The 19,075-nt window shown below is 44.9% G+C and overlaps 1 protein-coding gene and 1 long non-coding RNA gene across 11 annotated transcripts in view; one reads left to right on the top strand and one right to left on the bottom strand.

Annotated features, from left to right (window-relative positions):
• The window catches only part of kaznb (kazrin, periplakin interacting protein b), a 116,204-nt gene that overhangs the window by 6,649 nt on the left and 90,480 nt on the right, over positions 1-19,075 (bottom strand). For 3 of the 10 annotated variants that reach the window (XM_076025419.1, XM_076025420.1, XM_076025423.1), the window contains 7 exons: positions 12,530-12,649; positions 10,766-10,957; positions 9,031-9,167; positions 8,073-8,243; positions 6,533-6,710; positions 6,209-6,342; positions 3,623-3,746 (listed from right to left, as the gene is read on the bottom strand). In XM_076025419.1, coding sequence (XP_075881534.1) covers positions 3,623-3,746; positions 6,209-6,342; positions 6,533-6,710; positions 8,073-8,243; positions 9,031-9,167; positions 10,766-10,957; positions 12,530-12,649 — 1,056 coding nt within the window. Of the gene's footprint in view, positions 1-3,209; positions 3,747-6,208; positions 6,343-6,532; positions 6,711-8,072; positions 8,244-9,030; positions 9,168-10,765; positions 10,958-12,529; positions 12,650-13,504; positions 13,852-19,075 lie in introns of those variants that run through there. The other 7 variants (XM_076025421.1, XM_076025422.1, XM_076025424.1 and 4 more) reach the window with 5 other exon arrangements.
• LOC142887632 (uncharacterized) lies at positions 570-2,720 on the top strand. Its single transcript, XR_012926563.1, has 3 exons — positions 570-1,556; positions 1,687-1,942; positions 2,143-2,720. It is a non-coding gene; the product is annotated as an uncharacterized LOC142887632 (long non-coding RNA).

Below are 19,075 nucleotides of genomic sequence, written 5' to 3'. Positions count from 1 at the left end.
CAATAACTCCTATTTACATATGAACAGCAGTCCTTCAAGTCTCCAGTTATGTATATGTATATATATATACATATATATATGTATATATATATATATGTATATATATATATATATATATATATTAGGGGTGTCAAATTATCGCGTTAATCGCGATTAATTAATTACATGCCTATTTAGAGCGTTATGTTTTTTAATCGCTTAATCTATTTTTTTTAATCTAACTTTATTTTTGTTTTTTGTTTTTTGTTTTTTTTAATGTTTGTGTGGTGGGCTTCTTGTGCCTGCGTTGTTAGGGGTCACACCTTGAAGTGGACATTGATTGGCTGTCATTGTGTTTGGGCTTATTTAGCATACGATGATAGGCTCCCATTGTAGTTGGGCAGACAAGGGGAGGAGCGGTGAGTAGTGGAGAGACGAGGAGTGAAAATGGAGGAGCACGTGAAAATTGCTGGTCCTGTTAATGGGAATTTTACGTTTAAAAAACACCCTGACGGAACGATCGACAAAGGTAGAGTAATTTGTGTTCTTTGCAAGAAGGAGTTCGCTTACCACCGAAGCAGCTCAAGTTTGGCGTATCACATCAACGCAAAGCACCCAGTTGCTAGCGCAACCGCCGCTAACGTTAGCGGTAAAGATGCTCCCAATTTGGCGAGCCACAGCAACACTCTTCGCCAAACTAAACTCGAGGATAACACCCCGCGCATGAGCAAGTCTGCGACCGAGAGGCTGACGAACGTTCTTGCCAAGTGGATAGCGATGAACTGCAGGCCGATAAACATCGTGGAAGATGAGGGGTTAACAGAGGTGCTGCAAACCGCGTCCAATGACCCATTATACAAGCCACCGTGCAGAGCTACAGTGACAACCAAAATCAGCAAGATGTACGAAGGTGAAAAAAAAAAGAAACTTGAGATTTTGGTGGAGGATTCGCCCAACTGCATTGCCATAACCGGAGATCACTGGACCTCAGCAGGTAACCACAGCTATTTTGGGGTGACAGGTCACTTTATCAATAATGAGTGGAACCTCAACTCATTTGCATTGACCATCATGAAATCGGAAACCAGGCACTTTGCTGATAAATGCGCCGAACAGTTCCTCCAGGTGGCAAATGACTGGGGAATTGAAGCCAAAATATCCACCATTGGTACAGACAGTGCAGCAAACATGCTGGCTGCCATGAGAGCCCTTCCATATGAGCACATTGCCTGCAATGCTCACATTCTGCAGAGGACCATCACGGTCTGCCTCGACAACAGTGGGTTTGTGGGTGTACTGGCAAAGTGCCGCAAAATTGTTGGTCATTTTAAGCAAAGCCCGGCGAGTACCACAGAACTTAACCAGCAACAAGTAGCACTTGGAAAAAAGAGTGAGCACCTCATACAAGATGTACCAACAAGGTGGAATTCGACACTTGCAATGGTCTCACGTCTCCTACGTAACCAAGAGGCTGTCCAGGCTACAATGGACCAACGGAACAACCACAGATTGGTCATGCCAACCGAAGCTGAGTGGGGGAAACTGCAGAGGCTGGAGGTCCTGCTTGAACCATGCAGGTAAGACCAAATAAGTAGCTTTCTTTACTTTAAATTTAACATTTACTTTACAAATTAAATTGGAAATCAGTTCTATAATAATTTAAAAATCCAGCTAAATTTATTTTTGCAAACTTATCCACCTCTGCAGGTATGTGACTGAGCTGCTGGGTGGTGAGGCCTACGTCTCTTGCTCTATAGTGCTGCCTGCTTTTCGCCATCTGGACCGCATCATGGACATCACTGATGATGATCCAGCCTACGTGGTGAAGTTCAAAAATGCCTTCCAAAAGGAACTGGCAGCACGGCAACCTGATGTTAACAAGAAGACATGGTTAAAGTTGGCCACAGCGCTGGATCCACGTTTTAAGGATTTGAAATGTCTTCCAAGAGAAAAGAGGGAACAGGTAAAGATTGTAAGGATAAGATGGACTAATGAGTTCAATTTATAAAATCAATTCAAACTTTATTTAGATAAAGTTTCACACATAATAAATGCAACATGAAGTGCTTCTCAAAACAAAATATAACAGCCTACTGCACTTAGTATTAATGACAATCAGTCATTCATCCACCTGTCCATCTATCCATTCATTCATTCATTTAGGTTTGGACAAGTCTGGAGAACATGCTCCAAGCAGCAGAGCCTAGAAGAGCAGATACTCTCCAGCTCTCCACAGAGGAAGATGAGCCAGCTCAGAAGAAGAGGAGGAGCGCTCTCATTTTGGGGTCTGACTCTGACTCAGAAGAAGATGGAAATGAGTATGGAGAGCTGCAGCGCTACAGAGCAGAACCCAGCATTAGCATTGATGACTGTCCCCTGCAGTGGTGGTATGATCACTCAGGAACCTATGAAAAGCTGTCTGCCCTAGCACGCAAGTACTTGGCCTCCCCGGCAACATCCGTACCTTGTGAGAGACTGTTTAGCCTTGCAGGCCACATAGTGCAAAAGAAAAGGGCAGCCTTGCTCCCAGAAAATGTGACCAAGCTTGTTTGTCTCAGCGACTGGCTGAAGAAGGAGAAATAAGAAGCATGAGGTCAGCATAGCTGCTATGTCTTCTGTAGCCTACTGAAAGTGATTGCTTAATGTTATTTTAGCACTTTAATGTTATTTTTGTTGTGCTAACTTACAGCAGTGTGATTGATGGGTCTGTTTTTTTGCAATTATTGTAAGCAGAAGTGTTTGTGTTCAATACTTGTATTGCTCAGTTTTGTTGTTAACTTACAGCACTTTATATTGACCTGATGTTTTCTTTTTTTTTTCTATTTTCTATTTTGAGATTGCCAAAGGAACCATGCAAAAATAAATGACTTTATAAAGCCACTTTTTTGTTATATCAATCTTTTGATCTGCCACAATAATGGAATGAATTTAAATGTAAATACCTGAAGTTAAGAGCTTTTCTCAGCGCCTGTTGGGGAGCGATTTTAGGTTGAGATTAAAATGAGATTAATTAGATTAATTAATTACAGATCACAATTAATTAATCTTTCAATTTTTTTAATCGCTTGACAGCACTAATATATATATATATATATATATATATATATATATATATGTACACATATATATATATATACATATATATGTATGTATATATATATATATATATATATATATATATATATATATATATATATATATATATATATATGCATATACATATATATGTATATATATATATATACATATAAAAAAGGAACAAAACATTAAGACATTAGGAAGATAATACAACATAGACATGTCTACACATATTATAACCCAAGGAATATATTTATATGCATGTAAACATATATACATATGCATACATGTACATCTATAAATATATGTCTAATTTACAAACATACATATATTCTGTACATTTGTTGGGAGGGCAGCCTCCTTTGCAGTTCAGCGCACCCTGCAGGCAAACCCCGCCTCCCCACCCCACTCATAGCACTATTTACACAAAGTTAAAGTCAGGTAGACACACGCACACATATGCGCACACACGCACACTCACTCGCGCACTCGCAGACAACACAAACACGCACTCGACATCACCAGTCGGCATCCTCCTCTATGTAATAATCAGGGGTGGCTGTACCATCGAACAGGCCCGGGTCCAGTGACTTGCGCTGCTTTCCCCGAGCAAACACCCTGGACAGCGAGCCCAGCGTCATCTTCTCCTTCTTCTTCTTACGCTTCTGGTCCTCCAAGTCCTCCATGGACTGAAAGAGGCAGCAGAGGCAGGACTGTGATCACTTAAGGCAATTTTTTTTGGGTGGGGAAAAAAACAAACACTCTGAAAATTCAGATGCAACTCGGGAGGATCTGAACATATTTTGTTTTTCTGTTGAGTGCGATGCTTTCTGCTAATGTGATCAGCCAAGCTCGGCAAAAAAAATAAACAACTGGGAGGCAGAGTCAGCGTGAGAAGGTCACAGAGATCCACCCACAAGTGGTCAAGTGCCCTCTAAAGCAGAGGAGAGGGCAGGTTGAAAAACTTCTCGACGGAGGGCCAAACCGGGCCAGACTTTTAAACATGCCCTCAAGTTCCGCGGATGTAAACTGTTTCTCCAGCCTCCCACACAGGAGCAAGTCGGCCACGAAGGATGAGACACAAAACCACGCAAGCTCCCCCACTGGTTAAGTTCTGATGTCAACGCCGCGTGTTTGCATCCTTTTCTCACACTGTATCGTGTGGTGACACCGAAACTACAACTGCATCATTCCACGATGATCACAACATTGTACAAACTCTTTACAAGACAACACAAGCGCCGCAGTGCTGCACCAGTGGCTTGTTGTCTTAAGACTGCTCCTCTGCATTTCCGCAGAGCACTGCTTTCCAAAGAAATAAACATGCTGTGTAATGAGAAGGGGCCCTGGGCCGACTGGTTCCTGCTGCGTGCCACTGCGCGTTGCCTTCAGGCCCCCGCTGGAGCAGCTGGGCAACTACCACAACTGTGGCTACTTCATCGATTCATTGAACGCAGCTTGAAAGCCCTCATCGTTCTAATGCTACTCACTATTTGCTGCCGTTTCCCCCGCTGAACATTTTTAAAATATTTTTTGCATACTCAGTTTGACAGTCGTGGCGAACTTCGGCCACTTTTAGCAGGCGCCTCGGCCCAACACTGGCACGTTTACCTCAAATTGTCGGATTCTTCTCTTTGTCTTCCGCCAATTTTGGACCCCTCCGTTTTTGCGGCAAAAGCTGACAGTTTTGACCCCAGTGCACCTTTGCAGCCAAACTGGGCTGAAAACAGTTGGGCCGACGGGGTGTTTTCAACAACGCTCTTCAAAGTTCTGTTGTATCCTGGCACTTCATTACACAAGTCTTCCAGACTGATTTTCCTGTGAATCTCGGAGAATGAGGAAGTTGATTGGAGGTGTGTTCTGTCCGTTGCATTGAAAGTAAACTAGTCAGACTGTTGTTGTTTTTTTGTCTTTTGTGTTTATTGGACCTGGTAGTTATTAAGTGGCACAGCTTTTCTTTTTGCATGTTCACTGTATTTTGTTTAATGTTATAAATGCAGAGCTACTCCTGCCTAGCTGTGCTGTGAGCTGGAATATTTGGAATTGTTTAAATTTAGGTGGTGACATTCAGCCTTGATGCCATTATTTATTTCACCTATTTCATGCATATTTTTTAAAATCATTTCATGAAGACTCTTAGGTGTTCACTTCACATTCAACAAGAACCTCGTACTCCCACCCCTTATTTCTTTTTTTTGGTCTTTTTTGATTCGATTTTTTTTTTTTTTTTTTAAATACCAGTTACGCAATCAAGGCCTCTTATTGGAGGCTCATCTAAATGCATGTCACTTCCCTCTGGTGATGCAGCAAGGCGTTTCACAAAACCCTCGCCAGTCGAGAGCAAAGTGAAAAACATCACCACTCGTGCCAGGTTCTCGTTTTTTGGGTGAAAATTCCATCCAGCTGTCTCTCATTATACGCAATTATCTCATAAACAGCAGCCGTCGCCGCTTCCTCTTTGTCTTTTTCCATGGTTTTTAACAGCAGCTTTCAGCAGGAGTTTCTTGCTGTTGTCACAACATGAAGGTGGTGCCTGGATTCGTAATGCGTTCCTTTTTGTGCGCTCATTAAATGTGTGAAACAAAGCTTCTTTTTTTTCTTTGACGTAATAAAACATTGCAAGCTTTATCAAAGCATAACGGTGATGCTGCTTCCTCCCACTATGTCTGTGGCGACAGACAAAAAAGCTAAGCAAAAAATACCTACAAATCTGAAAACGTGGATTTGAGTAGTGTTGTCAAAAATATCGATATATCGATATTTTTTTTCGAGACTGAAAATTGAAGACGATACGATATGACTTCTCCGTAGTATCGATATATCGGGACTACACGCGCGGCGCCGCCAACACAAACGCAAACACTCCGAGCGCTCCCTCCGCTCCCTCCCTGCGACGACACTCAAAACTTCAACTGGACTACAGCCCAAATATCGTATCGAAGTCTGAAATATAGTATCGTGATAACACTAGAATTGAATTTACGACAACACCACCACCAGCAGCAGCAGCACTGAGCAGGCAGGCGGACGGCGAGAACAGAGGGTCAGACAGGACAGAGGAGGGGGACACAGACACAGAGAGCTGGTGAGGGGAGAGTGCAGAGGTGTGATTACTTGGGCGGGGGGGTGGGGGGGGCAAGGGAGCTCTTACATTGCAGAGGGAGTGGGTCCTGTGACGGGGGGAGTTGATGTCGCTGGGCGTGGACGAGCGGTCTCCGTCGGCCGCCGAGGCGTCCGAGATGACGGACGGCTGGCGGGAATGGCAGGGACTGATCCTGACCACCGCTGGGCACGCGCACACACACACACATACACACACACACACACACACACACACACACACAGTCTCACGTGTTGACAACTTCCCACGGTTAGTAGGAGAAACCTTCAGAAGACCCTCTGTTAGTACGCCGATGCCTCGAAGCAACACCCACCCCCTCCATCCCCAGGCAGCGCGGCGGGCGAGAGGACCTACCCTGTCTCTCCGTGGTGTGGCCGTGGTAGAGCGTCTGCTGGCTCTGGCGGATGGCCGCCGTGAGGGGCAGGTCGGCCTGCACCCACTCCTGGCTACCGTTGACCACCGGCTCGGTGGGCGTGGCCAGAGAGTGGCGCTTAGGAACGTCTTTCGTCAGGGTGGCGAGCGATTGTTTGGCCTGGAGAGGAGAGTGAGAGAGAGAGAGAGAGAGAGAGAGAGAGAGAGAGAGAGAGAGAGAGAGAGAGAGAGAGAGAGCATGAGTTTGATGGGAGCAGCAGCAGCACATTTAAAACTTCATATTATACATTATTTATAAATTCCGTGTAGAAAATATTTAAAAAATAAATGTAACCTCTGCAGTGTCAGTGGGGGATATCAGAAGATCATTTTCCATGAGTGACTTTTAAACATTGTTCAGTCTTAGGCTAAATCGCAGTTAAAGAAGTTTCCATACACAGCTCTTTTTTAATTTGTAATTTGTAAAAAATGACAACATAATCTCAAGAACCTTCATTTCCTTTTAGATAATTAAGACATTATTAATGAGGGACTTCTCATTAGTCAAACCATCCATGATGCAGTGCAAAAAACAAATTCAGCAGGTCACTGCATGGAACCATGAAACAAAGCGACTTCAACCTCTTCATGTGGCCCGCAGCAAGAAAATAGTCCATCTTATTTTGACTATGATGATTGTGTGTAAGAATAATATGCCTCTGGGAACGACAACATATGGCTGTTCGTCCCATAAGGGGTTAAGCTGGATGGTACCTGCCCAGACTTCCTGTTGGTGCATGCATGAGTGACATCGCCGGTCATGCCTGAAGTGGGCGGCTGTGATGTTCGACAATGTTTAACTGTCTAAGGCTGCAGTTTAAGTGTGCGTGACTGTGATGCAACCTGAGAAAAACACTCCCTTGTTGTTTTTACATTGCTTTGGTCTGGCTACACCCAATCACTGAGACGTAGCCACACCAAAACCTGACTGCAAACACAACTATATTATACTATATGAACTATATCAAAGTTAACATACTATTGATGACACTAATGGAAGCGCTTGAGAGAGTATTTAGCAAAATCCCTCATTGATGTCGATGCAACCTATGGAACGGAGCGGAATGATACGACTCTGTCAAATATTGTTTTCTGCCTGGGTTGGGTTGACAGCGATGCAGCTCCGACGGCGACGTGCCGACAAAATCTGATCTGCGATGCAGCCCTGATGCGAGAGTCTGTGGGTGGTTCTGCTTTGCCGAGGGAGGAGAGAGAGATTAATGACACGCAGACTGACAACTGCACCTTCCAGGGACTGACGCAGCGGCACAGAAAATAAGGCATGAAAATTCTTCCCCGCCACTGAAGTGACGCTTCGAGAGGGGGGAGGGTGTGTGTGTGTGTGTGTGTTGGGGGGGGTGCATCTGTTTGGACTGATATGAATACGGCAAACAGGGCTGCAAAGCCATCATGTTAATTCGAGCGAATTGTGTGTGTGTGTGTGTGTGTGTGTGTGTGTGTGTGTGTGTGTGTGGTGACTCACCATGGTGAGCTCAGCCTCCAGTTCCTTCACCCTGTTCTCCTTCATGTCCATCTGGGCTCGAAGGATGTTGGCCTGCTCCGTGGCCTCTTTGGTCTGCCTCCTCAGGTCCCACTTCTCCCTCTCCAGCATGTCCTTCTCCTTCGCCAGAGCTTTCACTGCGTCTTCGCTCTCCTGATGCACAGAGGCGCACGAGGCGAGGTTAGTTCCCCGAACCCGAAAAGGTCTTGAGAGCGTGTGTAACGTGGGGCCTTTTACTGACAGTTCAATTTAAAAAACAAACAAACAACAACTTAACAATACCGTTGAAAACAAACAAAGTATGTCAACATTACAGAGGTCAGATGTGAACTCTGGAGCGGTTCAGGAGTTTTATGATTTGACTTTTCCGCTGATAGATGGCTAATCGTTAGCATTAGCATTGACTAAAAACAAAAAGTACACTGACTTATTTCTGCATTGAACTCCATTTAAACCAGCTTTATGAAATGATAATGATCTTGAATGCTCTGCCATCATTACGAGTGCATGGAAATCAGTCAAGATGTGCTCAAGAAGCGTGGGAACATTTTAGTTTTTAATGAAAGCCATTTCATCTCTAATTAAAAGTGATAACACACTAAAAGTAGGGTAAAATATAAAGCATGATGCTTTTTTTTTTTTTCTTTTTTAAAAAAAAAAAACTCTTTTATGGTTTAGCACAAACAGCTACGTGAGATTAAAATTCAAATCTTTATTTTAGAACGAGAAAAAAATAATAATTCTTGGCAATTTTGAAGAATTCAGCTTCTGTGATGACGGCCGCATATTGCACACTTGACATTTATTCTCTAAAATGACATTCTATTAGACATTCAAGGCAACTGTCAAAGCCATCCCATATGAGACCCCGTGTTGTATTGTATGCACCCGTGACAACGAGCAGTTTTACAGTTATTGGCTGCAAAAGGATCAACTGCACCTTTCGATGTTGGTCGTAGTTGCGTATGAACTCCCGCAGCTGCTCCTCTCTGCTCTCCAGTGTTGTGTAAAGCTGCTGCATCTGATTCACAATGTCTGCCTTCTCCTCTTTCAGACGCTTGCGGTCTGCTTTCATAGCTGCAACACACAAGGCGGTCACACAACGAGGCATGAAAAGAGTGGAAACCTGAGCGGCAAACTCCACTCCTCAAACCGAACGCGGCAGATGAAGCGCACGAGGCGACTCAGTCTTGCCATGGCAGCAGATGGCCACTAGGTGACACTGTGTTGTCTTGTTTTTTTTTTTTTGTTGTTGTTCACGAGGCGTTGCGGCTAAGCAGCCGGAGGGTTCAGATGAAACGGGGTGATGTAATCATTTCAATCACAGAGACACTTATTCATTAACACATGTGGCTGTTTTCGCAGGCATGTGGGGATTTAATCTTAAGAAAAAAACTAATTGAATCTCATTTCTTTCAACCGAGCGCAGACAATTTAGCAGTCACGACGCTCCTAATGGGGCGGAGGGGGGGGTAGAGAAAAAAAAGTTGATAGTGCTGCTCTGCTGGGAGTCTGCAATCAGCGCGAGGCACGACTGAAACCTGTGCTTTTCATCGCTGCACGTACGCGTCAGCATTCCCTCTGTCACCATTTAGCCTCCTCGCATTTTGCACTCAGCATTCAAACCTGTTCTGCAGCAGTTACACAACAGCCCCACATGCTGCGGGCCACAACTGTAACTCTGTACAAACCCCACAAAGCAACTCATTATCTGTACCAACAGTACTTCCTTTACAAACATGCTGTTCAATTTTTTCTTTTTTTCTTTTTACATTTAAGGTTGATTAATTTGCACAGTGGTGGAGTTGTTTTTAATGTGAGGGACAAAGAAAAAAAAAAAAAAAAACATTGTTGAGTGAGATTAAATAATGTTATTTTTCCCTGGAGAAAAAACAAACAAACCTGTGACACATTCAAACTGGAGGCAAGCTACTTACACAGTATCAGAGACAAGTATTCCATGTGAGCACAGTATTATTAAAGGCATATTTGGCGGGTAAAAAGTTACCAGTTTTTTAATAGCTATATTTTAATCTTCATTTGTTGTTTGAAAGAGACTTAAACTCAGCAGTCGTGAGGTGTTCCCAGAAGAGGAAATAAACACCTGGCCAGGTTTGCCGTTACCAATCTGGGAGTGGTGTCGATGTGTTTTGTGACATCACAAAGGGCAGAGATTTCCGTAATTGTTTTTTCTTTTTTAGGCGCACAGCTTATAGGTAGGCAAATTGATGGATTTATGATAATATTTCAGTCTGGGGACAATTGAACAGCTTAAGTAATGTGGTAACTTAAAAAATGACCCAGTGAGGACGGACATGTGCACTGAAGGAGGTTTTCTCAGTCTTGGCTTATACAGTGTGTTTCAAGTTACAGAACAAATTCAGTTTTGTCGCTCATCGTGTAATTTTCACCCTCTTCCGTTCTCTTGCTTTACTCTTTGCTCTGCGGCCAGACTGGCTCAACGAACTGCTGTGGTGTTCAACGGCAGCGGCATTCAGCTCCTTCATGTTGAGACATGTTCATTCCAAGAGCGATGATGTCATCCACACTAAGCTCTCTCTCTCTCTCAGACCCTTTTTTTTTTTTTTTTTTGGCTGACAGCAGATAATCACACTCTTTTTTTCGGGATGCTGTTGAGAAAGAAGGGACGGCACATGACTGCGTTGACCTCTGACCTTGCAAAGCTTCCCTGGCGCGGTCCAGCTCCTGCTCCTTGTCACTCAGCTGCACACGGAGCTCAGTGGCCGACAGCAGGTTTGCGGAGCAGCCTCCCTGGGTCTCCTCCAGGTCCTTACTCAACATGTCCTTCATCTGCCGCAGTAGGTGGACCTCCTCCTGAAGCTGGGCCACCTCCTCACGCAGCAACACTGTCGGGGGAGGACGGCACAAAATGATTCTGTGCAACTTGGCGTATGCAAAAGAGCAATTTGTAAACTCCGTGTGCGGGACTGTGCGCAGGAATGAAATCAAAAGTGAAGGCAGGAAGATATGCAAAAAGATTAAACCAGAAAGGAAATAAGTAGCGCATCTAGACCTGAAGGCCGCAGGGCGCGATTATGCAGCACGTCGTATGATGTTGCCTCCAATCAACACATCAAACCATCTCGCCACTCTCGGCTGAGGCCTGCAGGACCAGCTAGACCCCGGTGGTGAGGGTAGTGGAGTGAGACGGCGCTCTAATGAAACTAAAATAGAAAATCAGTAACAAGCCCGAGTCATTTCTCTTCACTGGAGTGTTTTCCATCTGCCGCGAATCCCCTCCCAGCCCTGCAGGAAATCTGCCGGGCAGAGAGGAAAAGTAACAAGAGGGCACGGCGAGCAGAGCAGTGAACTAACGCTCGGGACGGCGGCAGAATTGATCCAACAGCAGGGTTTGGACTTTCTTGAAAATGACTGAGTTAGAGTTCAGTCGGTCCGCAGCAGCAGACCGACAGCGAGAAAACAAAAAAAACATGTGCACGTCGGTAACCGAGTTTTAAAAGTGAAAGCAAGCATGACGCTTGTTGTGTAATTATATGCATATCAACACAAACTTTAAAAACTTGCAGGTCTAACGTATTACCCATTTTCAGATCATTATTTTTCTACCTGGGCTGGAGAGAAGCAAAAGAAAAAAAGAAAACAATTGCTGCAGCTATATCCTTTTAGCGCTTGATCAGATTTCACAAGTTTCATATTTCCTGCCCAACCTCTCACATTTTCAGGTCCTTTTCACCCTGCATGCCGGTGTAGCAACCAAACACAATTCCTTCATTCATTCATTCATCCAGGCTGGAGCCCATCCAAGCTGTCTTCTGGCAAAGGCCAGAGTACACAATGCACAAGTTCCTGACTCAATTCATCATCCAAATATCTCTGTACATCTTCAGAGAACAACACTCAGAGAAACCTGCAGTTTTATGCTTCATTGCACCTTCCACGTATTCGTAGAGGACAACAATAAGGAAGGAAGGAAGGAAGGAAGGAAGGAATGAACACCTGTGTGAGGGTGTTACCACCAACCTTGGAGAGGTGTATCAGTGACATCACAAAGGATTTCCACAACTGCCAGTTTGTACAAAGAGGCCGATGGACTTGTCTCATATCTGGGAGTTCACCGTTAGAAAACATTGGCTGTGTGAATTTGGCACAACATGGGGCCTTTAGGAGAAGGTGTGTCTGCCACAAGAAATGTGTGTTCCTGCATATGGGTGTGTGTGTGTGTGATCACAAGCTAGAGAGGGACTGGGAGAAAGAAAACAGAGAATGTCTCTGCAGCCAGAGGTTGCAGGGCTGCGGCAGCTGTGATAAGAGAAGGAGAGGACGGTCCATCGGTCTCTGTTGACTCAGGACTCGGCGAACACACTGGGCAGCTCGGCGCCACATGTGACAGACAGTCTTGTTTCCCTGAGAGAGCGATTTTCCCCCAGCAGCGGGAATCAGTTTATTCATCTGTTCACCTACAGGCTCTCCTCGATTTGTCAGAGAGGGATCCCAGCTGAGCACCAACGCCTGTGGGCACACGTGTGGACTCTGGTGGTGCTCTGCCGTGTTCAGCCTCGTCTGCAACGGCGAACACGCTGGAAAAAGATAAATAAATCACACCTAGCGAAAACCCAGACAACGCAGCAATGTGTTTGATGGGGAGTAAGTCGCTTTTAATAATGAATTTAGAATAGGCCAGCTGCAGTGGTTTGATGGAAGATCAAAACATGGAGCCAGTTTGACATCCTCTGTGTTCATTTCATGAATCAATTTGGTGGATAGCGCGGGAACCACTTGGAAAGAGGAGGCACAATTTGGAAGGCGGCTGGATGAGTCTTTGGTCCATCCCATTCGAGCGATCCAAATCCATTTTTCACTGCCAGTTTTACCCAGTTTGCGTCACCTGAGGCCTGCTGTTGGTGGAGGACTGTTGGATCGCATTCGACCGTTCCATCCCTAGCTGGTGATGTGCGCCACCGTTAGACTCCTGCCAAGGGCATTCGGAGTGAAACCAAAGCATACTGTCAATACGATTTGCTTTTCTTTGAATGCAAAAAAGAAATCAGATTTTGACACAACAGCCAATTTTGCGACACTCTGCTTTGTTCACAGTCGCGACTTCTACTCAGTCCTCCTCAGGGGTCTTTGTGGTCAGCGAGCACCAGCGACCTCCTGGAAGCTGTTTGCTTGCAGACTTCAATATTTCCAAACAGGTTTCTGAGGTTTTTCTATTGGCAAGACCGAGATTAGCTTTGTAATCTGGATGATCCAGCAGCAGCGCCAGTTTGCAAAGCACGTCACTGACGCAGTCAAAGGCGGGAGCGAGTCGGTGACAAATTGGAACGGCGCTTAAATGAGATGAGCATGATTCACCAGCACATTTGTAATGTGGTTCTGCATAATCCAATTTCACAATCTTTGCATCCCTGGAGCTGCTATTACACACTCACCTACACACGGCGGAGCATGAACTGGTCACACTTCTGTCTTCCTTGGGGTTCCATGCGGAAGAACGAGGCAAAGAAAATTCTTACATCCTCTGTTGCTTTGTGAATGTGCCTGAAAAATGTGTGAAGGGACCCAACAGAGTTTTCTTTTTTTCTTTCTGGAGACTGACTGGAGTCAAAGCTCCATTGGTGGCTCTGGCACGTCTGTTTCCACACTATGTACTATGTTTCAGGCGCTCTTGAAAGCCATTTAAATTGGCACGGCTCACATAACGCACATACGCTGCCGTCTTTATGCACTGCTTTCTGTGCTTCTCTCAGCTCTGACCCTGGAATGGCTGCGCAACAAGCTTGGCCAGGCTATTGAGGAAGAAGGCAAGTCCGACTCTTGCTATTCAGCTGTGGCCCATCCAATTAATAACTCATCCGAGTGTCCCATTATAAGGTGTCCATCAAAGCCAGCTTGGGCTGGGGCATTGCTTTTTCCTCTCAGAGCAGGGCTGTCTCTCCCACTCACACATGCACACACACACACACACACACACACACACAGTGAGGTGCAGACTCATCATTAAGCAGTCGTTCACGGCTGGAAAAAGGTGAAGTGGAGGCTTGAATCCTGTGAACTGATAATTTAAGACCTCAACTGGTCTGCTCTTGGCAGTAGGCGGGATTAAAGTGAGACCCCACGGCAGGTCAGACGTAGAGATTCTTAATTGGATCTTTCCTGAAAACAGATCTATCTGTTTTGTTTCCAGATTTACTATAAAATAGATCATTTATGTGTGCAGGGTTCGTCGTTTCTCTTACTGCTGTCTTGATTGGGGACTCTGACGAGCCTGGAGCAGAAGCCGTATGTTTATACCCTCCGATTGTCACTAATTGATCATTTGAGCAACATTATTTCTACCCCTGGGAAGACTCTATTAGGTCAACTGGAGAGAAATATTCAAGAGGAAGCAGTCTCTGTCGCAATCAATACCAAAAAAAAGATGAAGATTGGAGAAGATTAACCCACAGACACGGCAGATGGGTTGTTTCTCAATGCCATTAGTCACAAGTCATGCATCCATCTGGGAAAGAGCCCATTGAAAACATTTAGAAAGGGTCCCTTTCAAAAAAAAAAAACAACAACAATTTGTTCACATCCAAAGCCGACCAGTCAGAATCTACAGAAATCCCCTTCCCAACGGTTCAGCTGATAAGGGAAGGGGATTTTTTTTTTTAACCATCTCCAGGAGCAAACTGTTCCCCCATGACAGCTTTGCATGTGTGCAACAGTCAGTGTTATGACGTGTCAAGTATTTCGGTGAGTATCCTCTCAGGCATTTCTATTTCAGAGAGCACCAGCGACAGCAGCGAGACCCAAAACATTTACACGGTGAGTCAAATGCAGAAAGAGCAAAAGCGTTTTCTGACTATCAGTCAGAACAGTCGAACCGTAGGGTTGAATGTTCTTCTTCAAGTCTTCGTGAGTGACATCTGACCCACTTCTAGCCAACATTTATATGTTAAAAAAGGTCCTGTGTGGCACTTTGTGTGCCATAGGACACAATCTGGGAATCTTGTTGAAGCACAAGACAGGAGAGGAGAAACACAATGATAAATCAGTAATAATGAGACAAATACAATGCAATCAATGCATTGTTTTTTTTAGTCCTGTGCTGTCTGCATGACAAAATGGATAGATTTTTATTGGTTGTGTTTGAACCCCATTTTACTATCCCCACCTGTCACTAATGAGCCTGTTTACATGTGGAAAACTGGCAACTGGCGTTCAGTACATTCCACAACTTTCCCCCGTCTTTACGCAAACATGTCCCAACTTGTCAGGAACACGCTGCTGCGGAGGCCAAATCAAGAGAGAATCTCACGGCGATTGATAAAGTTGAGCGTGCTTCATTGATTGGCTCGATGTCACAGTTGAAACCACACCTTTCATCTTTTTTTTTTTTTTTTTTTTTTTTAATAGATTTTATTCTGGATCACAACACTTTGCGTCTCCCGATCTTAATACTGCAGGCAAACGCAGGCTATGGAAGCTCTCTGACAACAATACAATTAAAATTCTCCGGCGCACTCATACCAAATTGCAGCGGCGCTTGTTATGGGGCTCAACGAGCATGAAAACAAAACATAAAGCATGAAAACAAAACCAATCCCCAACTCTGTTCTCTCGTAATCGGCCCCTTAGAGCTCCTCTCATGCATAGCTGAGTATTTACACACACTGCGGGTCAACAACGAGCAGGCAGAGGTGGGACAGGAGGGCTGCTTGTGCCGGTTCAACCGCTTCACCTGTCACAATTCAAATAACTGCGGAAAAAAACAAACAAACAAACAAAACGTCCCTTCCTGACATTATGGATGAATGTAAGCAGTGTTTACCTGCTGCAGCACGCTGGAGCAACAGCCTCATGCTCTCGATAAACGCTCTGAGCGAACCGTGCAACAGGTGTTGCACCGCGAGGCGACAGCACGAAAACAGATTCTCATTCCCCAGAAATAATGCCGAGCGACATCGCAGCTTGTAATAAAAGTTTTCCGTGGCGAGTGGCGTTTGAAGGACAGGCGTGGGGGTGTTTGTTTGCGGTAGCCGTCGGCGATTTTCTCTCTCTTTTTTTTTTTTTTTCGAATTCGAGTCCTGTGATACAGACTCGCGGCTTTATTGTAACATATGGTGGCGAGGTAAAGGAGGGCTGGGCGTGCTTGTGTGTGAAGGGCACGATGAGATAAACTACAGAGGGAGGCTTTTGCCGTGAAATAAAGAAAGAACACCCTGAAAATATGCTTTGGAAAAGTTACAAAAACTCTGATTGGTTTTCAATGAGAGTGGGAAAGAAAACCAGAGCGGCTTTGCAACCACGTGCTTTATTGACACTGCACTTTTATTGCCTCTTTATATCAACAAATGCAGAATTAAGTGTTGAGATACAGTCAGGCCGTGCTGCCTGGCCTCGGGAGCCAGTGTGGAAAACACGGCGGCTGAACGTGGCGGCTCCAGCTGTCAGCCTCCCTGAGGGGAACCAGCAGCACGTCTCTGTAACCACATCTGAGCTCAGCAACATGGCGACCACTCAGCTCCCCTCACTGACTCATCCTCATAGCTGTTGGCTCTTTATTACCCCCACCAAATCCTGGACTATGGAAATTTTGCTATCTTGGAGAGATGAATTTTTCAAACTTGACACATATGACTTCAGTCGTGGCAGCCAGCCAGTCACTTTTAATAAAAACTAAACAGCGGCATGCCTTGCTGGTACTGGGTGGTGCTATACGCCCAGAGATGAACCAGCGGTTATTTGACTACTTGTTTGCTATGTACTCCAACCAGTCTGTCCAGTCCAAAACGTGACCCCCTGACATCAACAAGGTGCTTTTCCTCCACAAAACTGCTGCTCACTGGATCTTTTCTCTCTTTTTTTGGAACCATTTTCTGGAAACCCTGGAGATGGTAGTAATGTGGTGAGAATCCCAGTAGATCAACAGTTTCGTGAAATAGCCCGACCAGCCAGCCCATCTGGCACCAGCAACCATGTTCACTGCGTTCAAAGTCACTTCAATCGCCTTTCTTCCCCACTCTGATGTTCACTTCAGTGCGTCAGTAAATAAATGGACATTTTACCTGGTAAAGTATGCAATTAGCTAATGAAGGATGCCAGGCTTTTTCTCAAGACTTATGAATGGCAAATTATGCCAAAAGTGATAAAAAGTCATAATCACAAGACGCTACTGTGCAGTAAAATTAACCCGGGAAGGAAAAAAAAAAAGCACCTTTGGATCATTTTTGTCGCGCTCTTTTATCTTATCGGCCTCAAGCCTGGATTAGTCCACGTCTCTTCCTTCTCTCCGTTGCTGCTGGATACACTCGATTACTGCTGGTGTGGGTGTGCACGAGTACCTGAATGCGCTTATGAGAGGAGCCCTGGCCTCCTGTAATTACAGTAGAGAGACGAGCTGAGAGGGAAGATGGCGGTCGGCTTCAGCTGCCGAGTGAATTTATCACACAGGCAACGCTGGGAACGTTGGAAATGTGACAACAAGAAGAGCAGGAAGCACCGAAATAGTTTCAACGAGGAATGTAAAGTCGTCTGTGAAGCTCTGTCACACGAGAGTTCAGCTTCACCCGCGAGAATCTCTTTACTTTACTGTACTTGCATAACACTTGTCACACTTGAAGATTGAAAAAATGATGTTTTACATTGACGGCCTTTAAGTGACATTTTTTCCTAAACTATTTTTATTGTTAAAGCAATATTCAGAGTCAACATTTGTCTGTAACTAACATCTGTCCTTTCGACTATATTTTGATTACCGAAGACCAGGACACCCTGCCCAACGATGACATATTCAAATGACCTGTTCTGTCCTGGGATAAAAGGATGTTTGGTCTCCCTATATTACGGCAGGTACAGAGAAAAAACATATCGGCGAAATATTTTGTGCAACCTCCTTCAAACGAGACCTCATGTGTAAAGAAGACACCCACCCTGCCGCGATTTCAGAGCACTTCGTATACAGCGCGAAACAATGGGCAGGGAAAATAGCAGCAAAATCAGCAGCGAGCTGACAAAGACGAGAAATGAGGGGAAGAGGAGGGAAAAGCGGGCAGACATTCAAAGGCTCATTCTGTCAATTCAGTCAGCAGCTCCCCGTTGATTCTCGATTCACTGAGAGGTCGGGTGGGTGGCGGAGGCAGGCTGCAGCGATAAGAGGCTTTAAAACAACATATTTAGCAGCCCTTTTTTTTCGCTGGATACTATAGTTAGAGGAGGGGGGTCGGGGGGGGGTCTTGTGCCATAACGGAACATATGTATGCAGGTTATACCTTCAGATTCGGCACGCTTGCGACATGAAAGGCAGTCAAGCAGTGACAAGCCTCCATCACAGACAGCGGCAGGGACAATCTCTTCAGTGCCGATGCTCCAGCCTGGTAAGAGCTTGCTGTTAATGTTTGTGCCCTGGGGTATTGCGCTCTATCCCATGAACTGATGAATGCAATGCAACATGCTTTGAATTTGGATGGTATGTAAAACATCACTGTTTCACGACGTACCCTAAACGCATACGTGCGCATCTCTGCTTCCGTCAGCCGCATGCGTCTGCAGCATCACCTGGAATTAGGCGCAAAAAACGCTTCTATTTCCGGCATTTGCACTCTCTCCCTTTGTTACCCTCGACTCCAGTGGAGCAGCCTCACATGATTAATTATCCAAACACCACTGCAGATCATTGTTGTTTTGATAAACCCCTCGTTTTGATGTCTTGCCAAGCTGCCAAGCTTTTTGATGGTTTACTCCTGCCAAAGTGCAGAATTCAAATTCCGAAAATAGCATATTTACCCCCACTTTGGCTGCCTCCTGCAAAAAGCGAAAAGCGGCATTTTTTTTGGACCTTCTATGGGTTCAGAACGCCAAGTATTGCCACGGGAACTACAAAAACGGTAAGAGGTCTGTCTCGCTGAAAAGACATTGAGATTAAAACCTCTTTATCAAGACTGACATAGTCATGAGTACAGCAAGACAAACAATCCTGCAACAAAACTCTTGCTCCCTTGACAAACGAAACTCATTTT

Source organism: Nelusetta ayraudi, unplaced genomic scaffold (assembly GCF_046127955.1).
Source record: "Nelusetta ayraudi isolate G7.1 ecotype Tasmania unplaced genomic scaffold, CSIRO-AGI_Nayr_v1 ptg000017l, whole genome shotgun sequence".
Lineage (NCBI taxonomy): Eukaryota > Metazoa > Chordata > Actinopteri > Tetraodontiformes > Monacanthidae > Nelusetta > Nelusetta ayraudi.
Note: the sequence above shows the minus strand (reverse complement) of the source record. Positions and strands in the feature narration are given on the sequence as shown.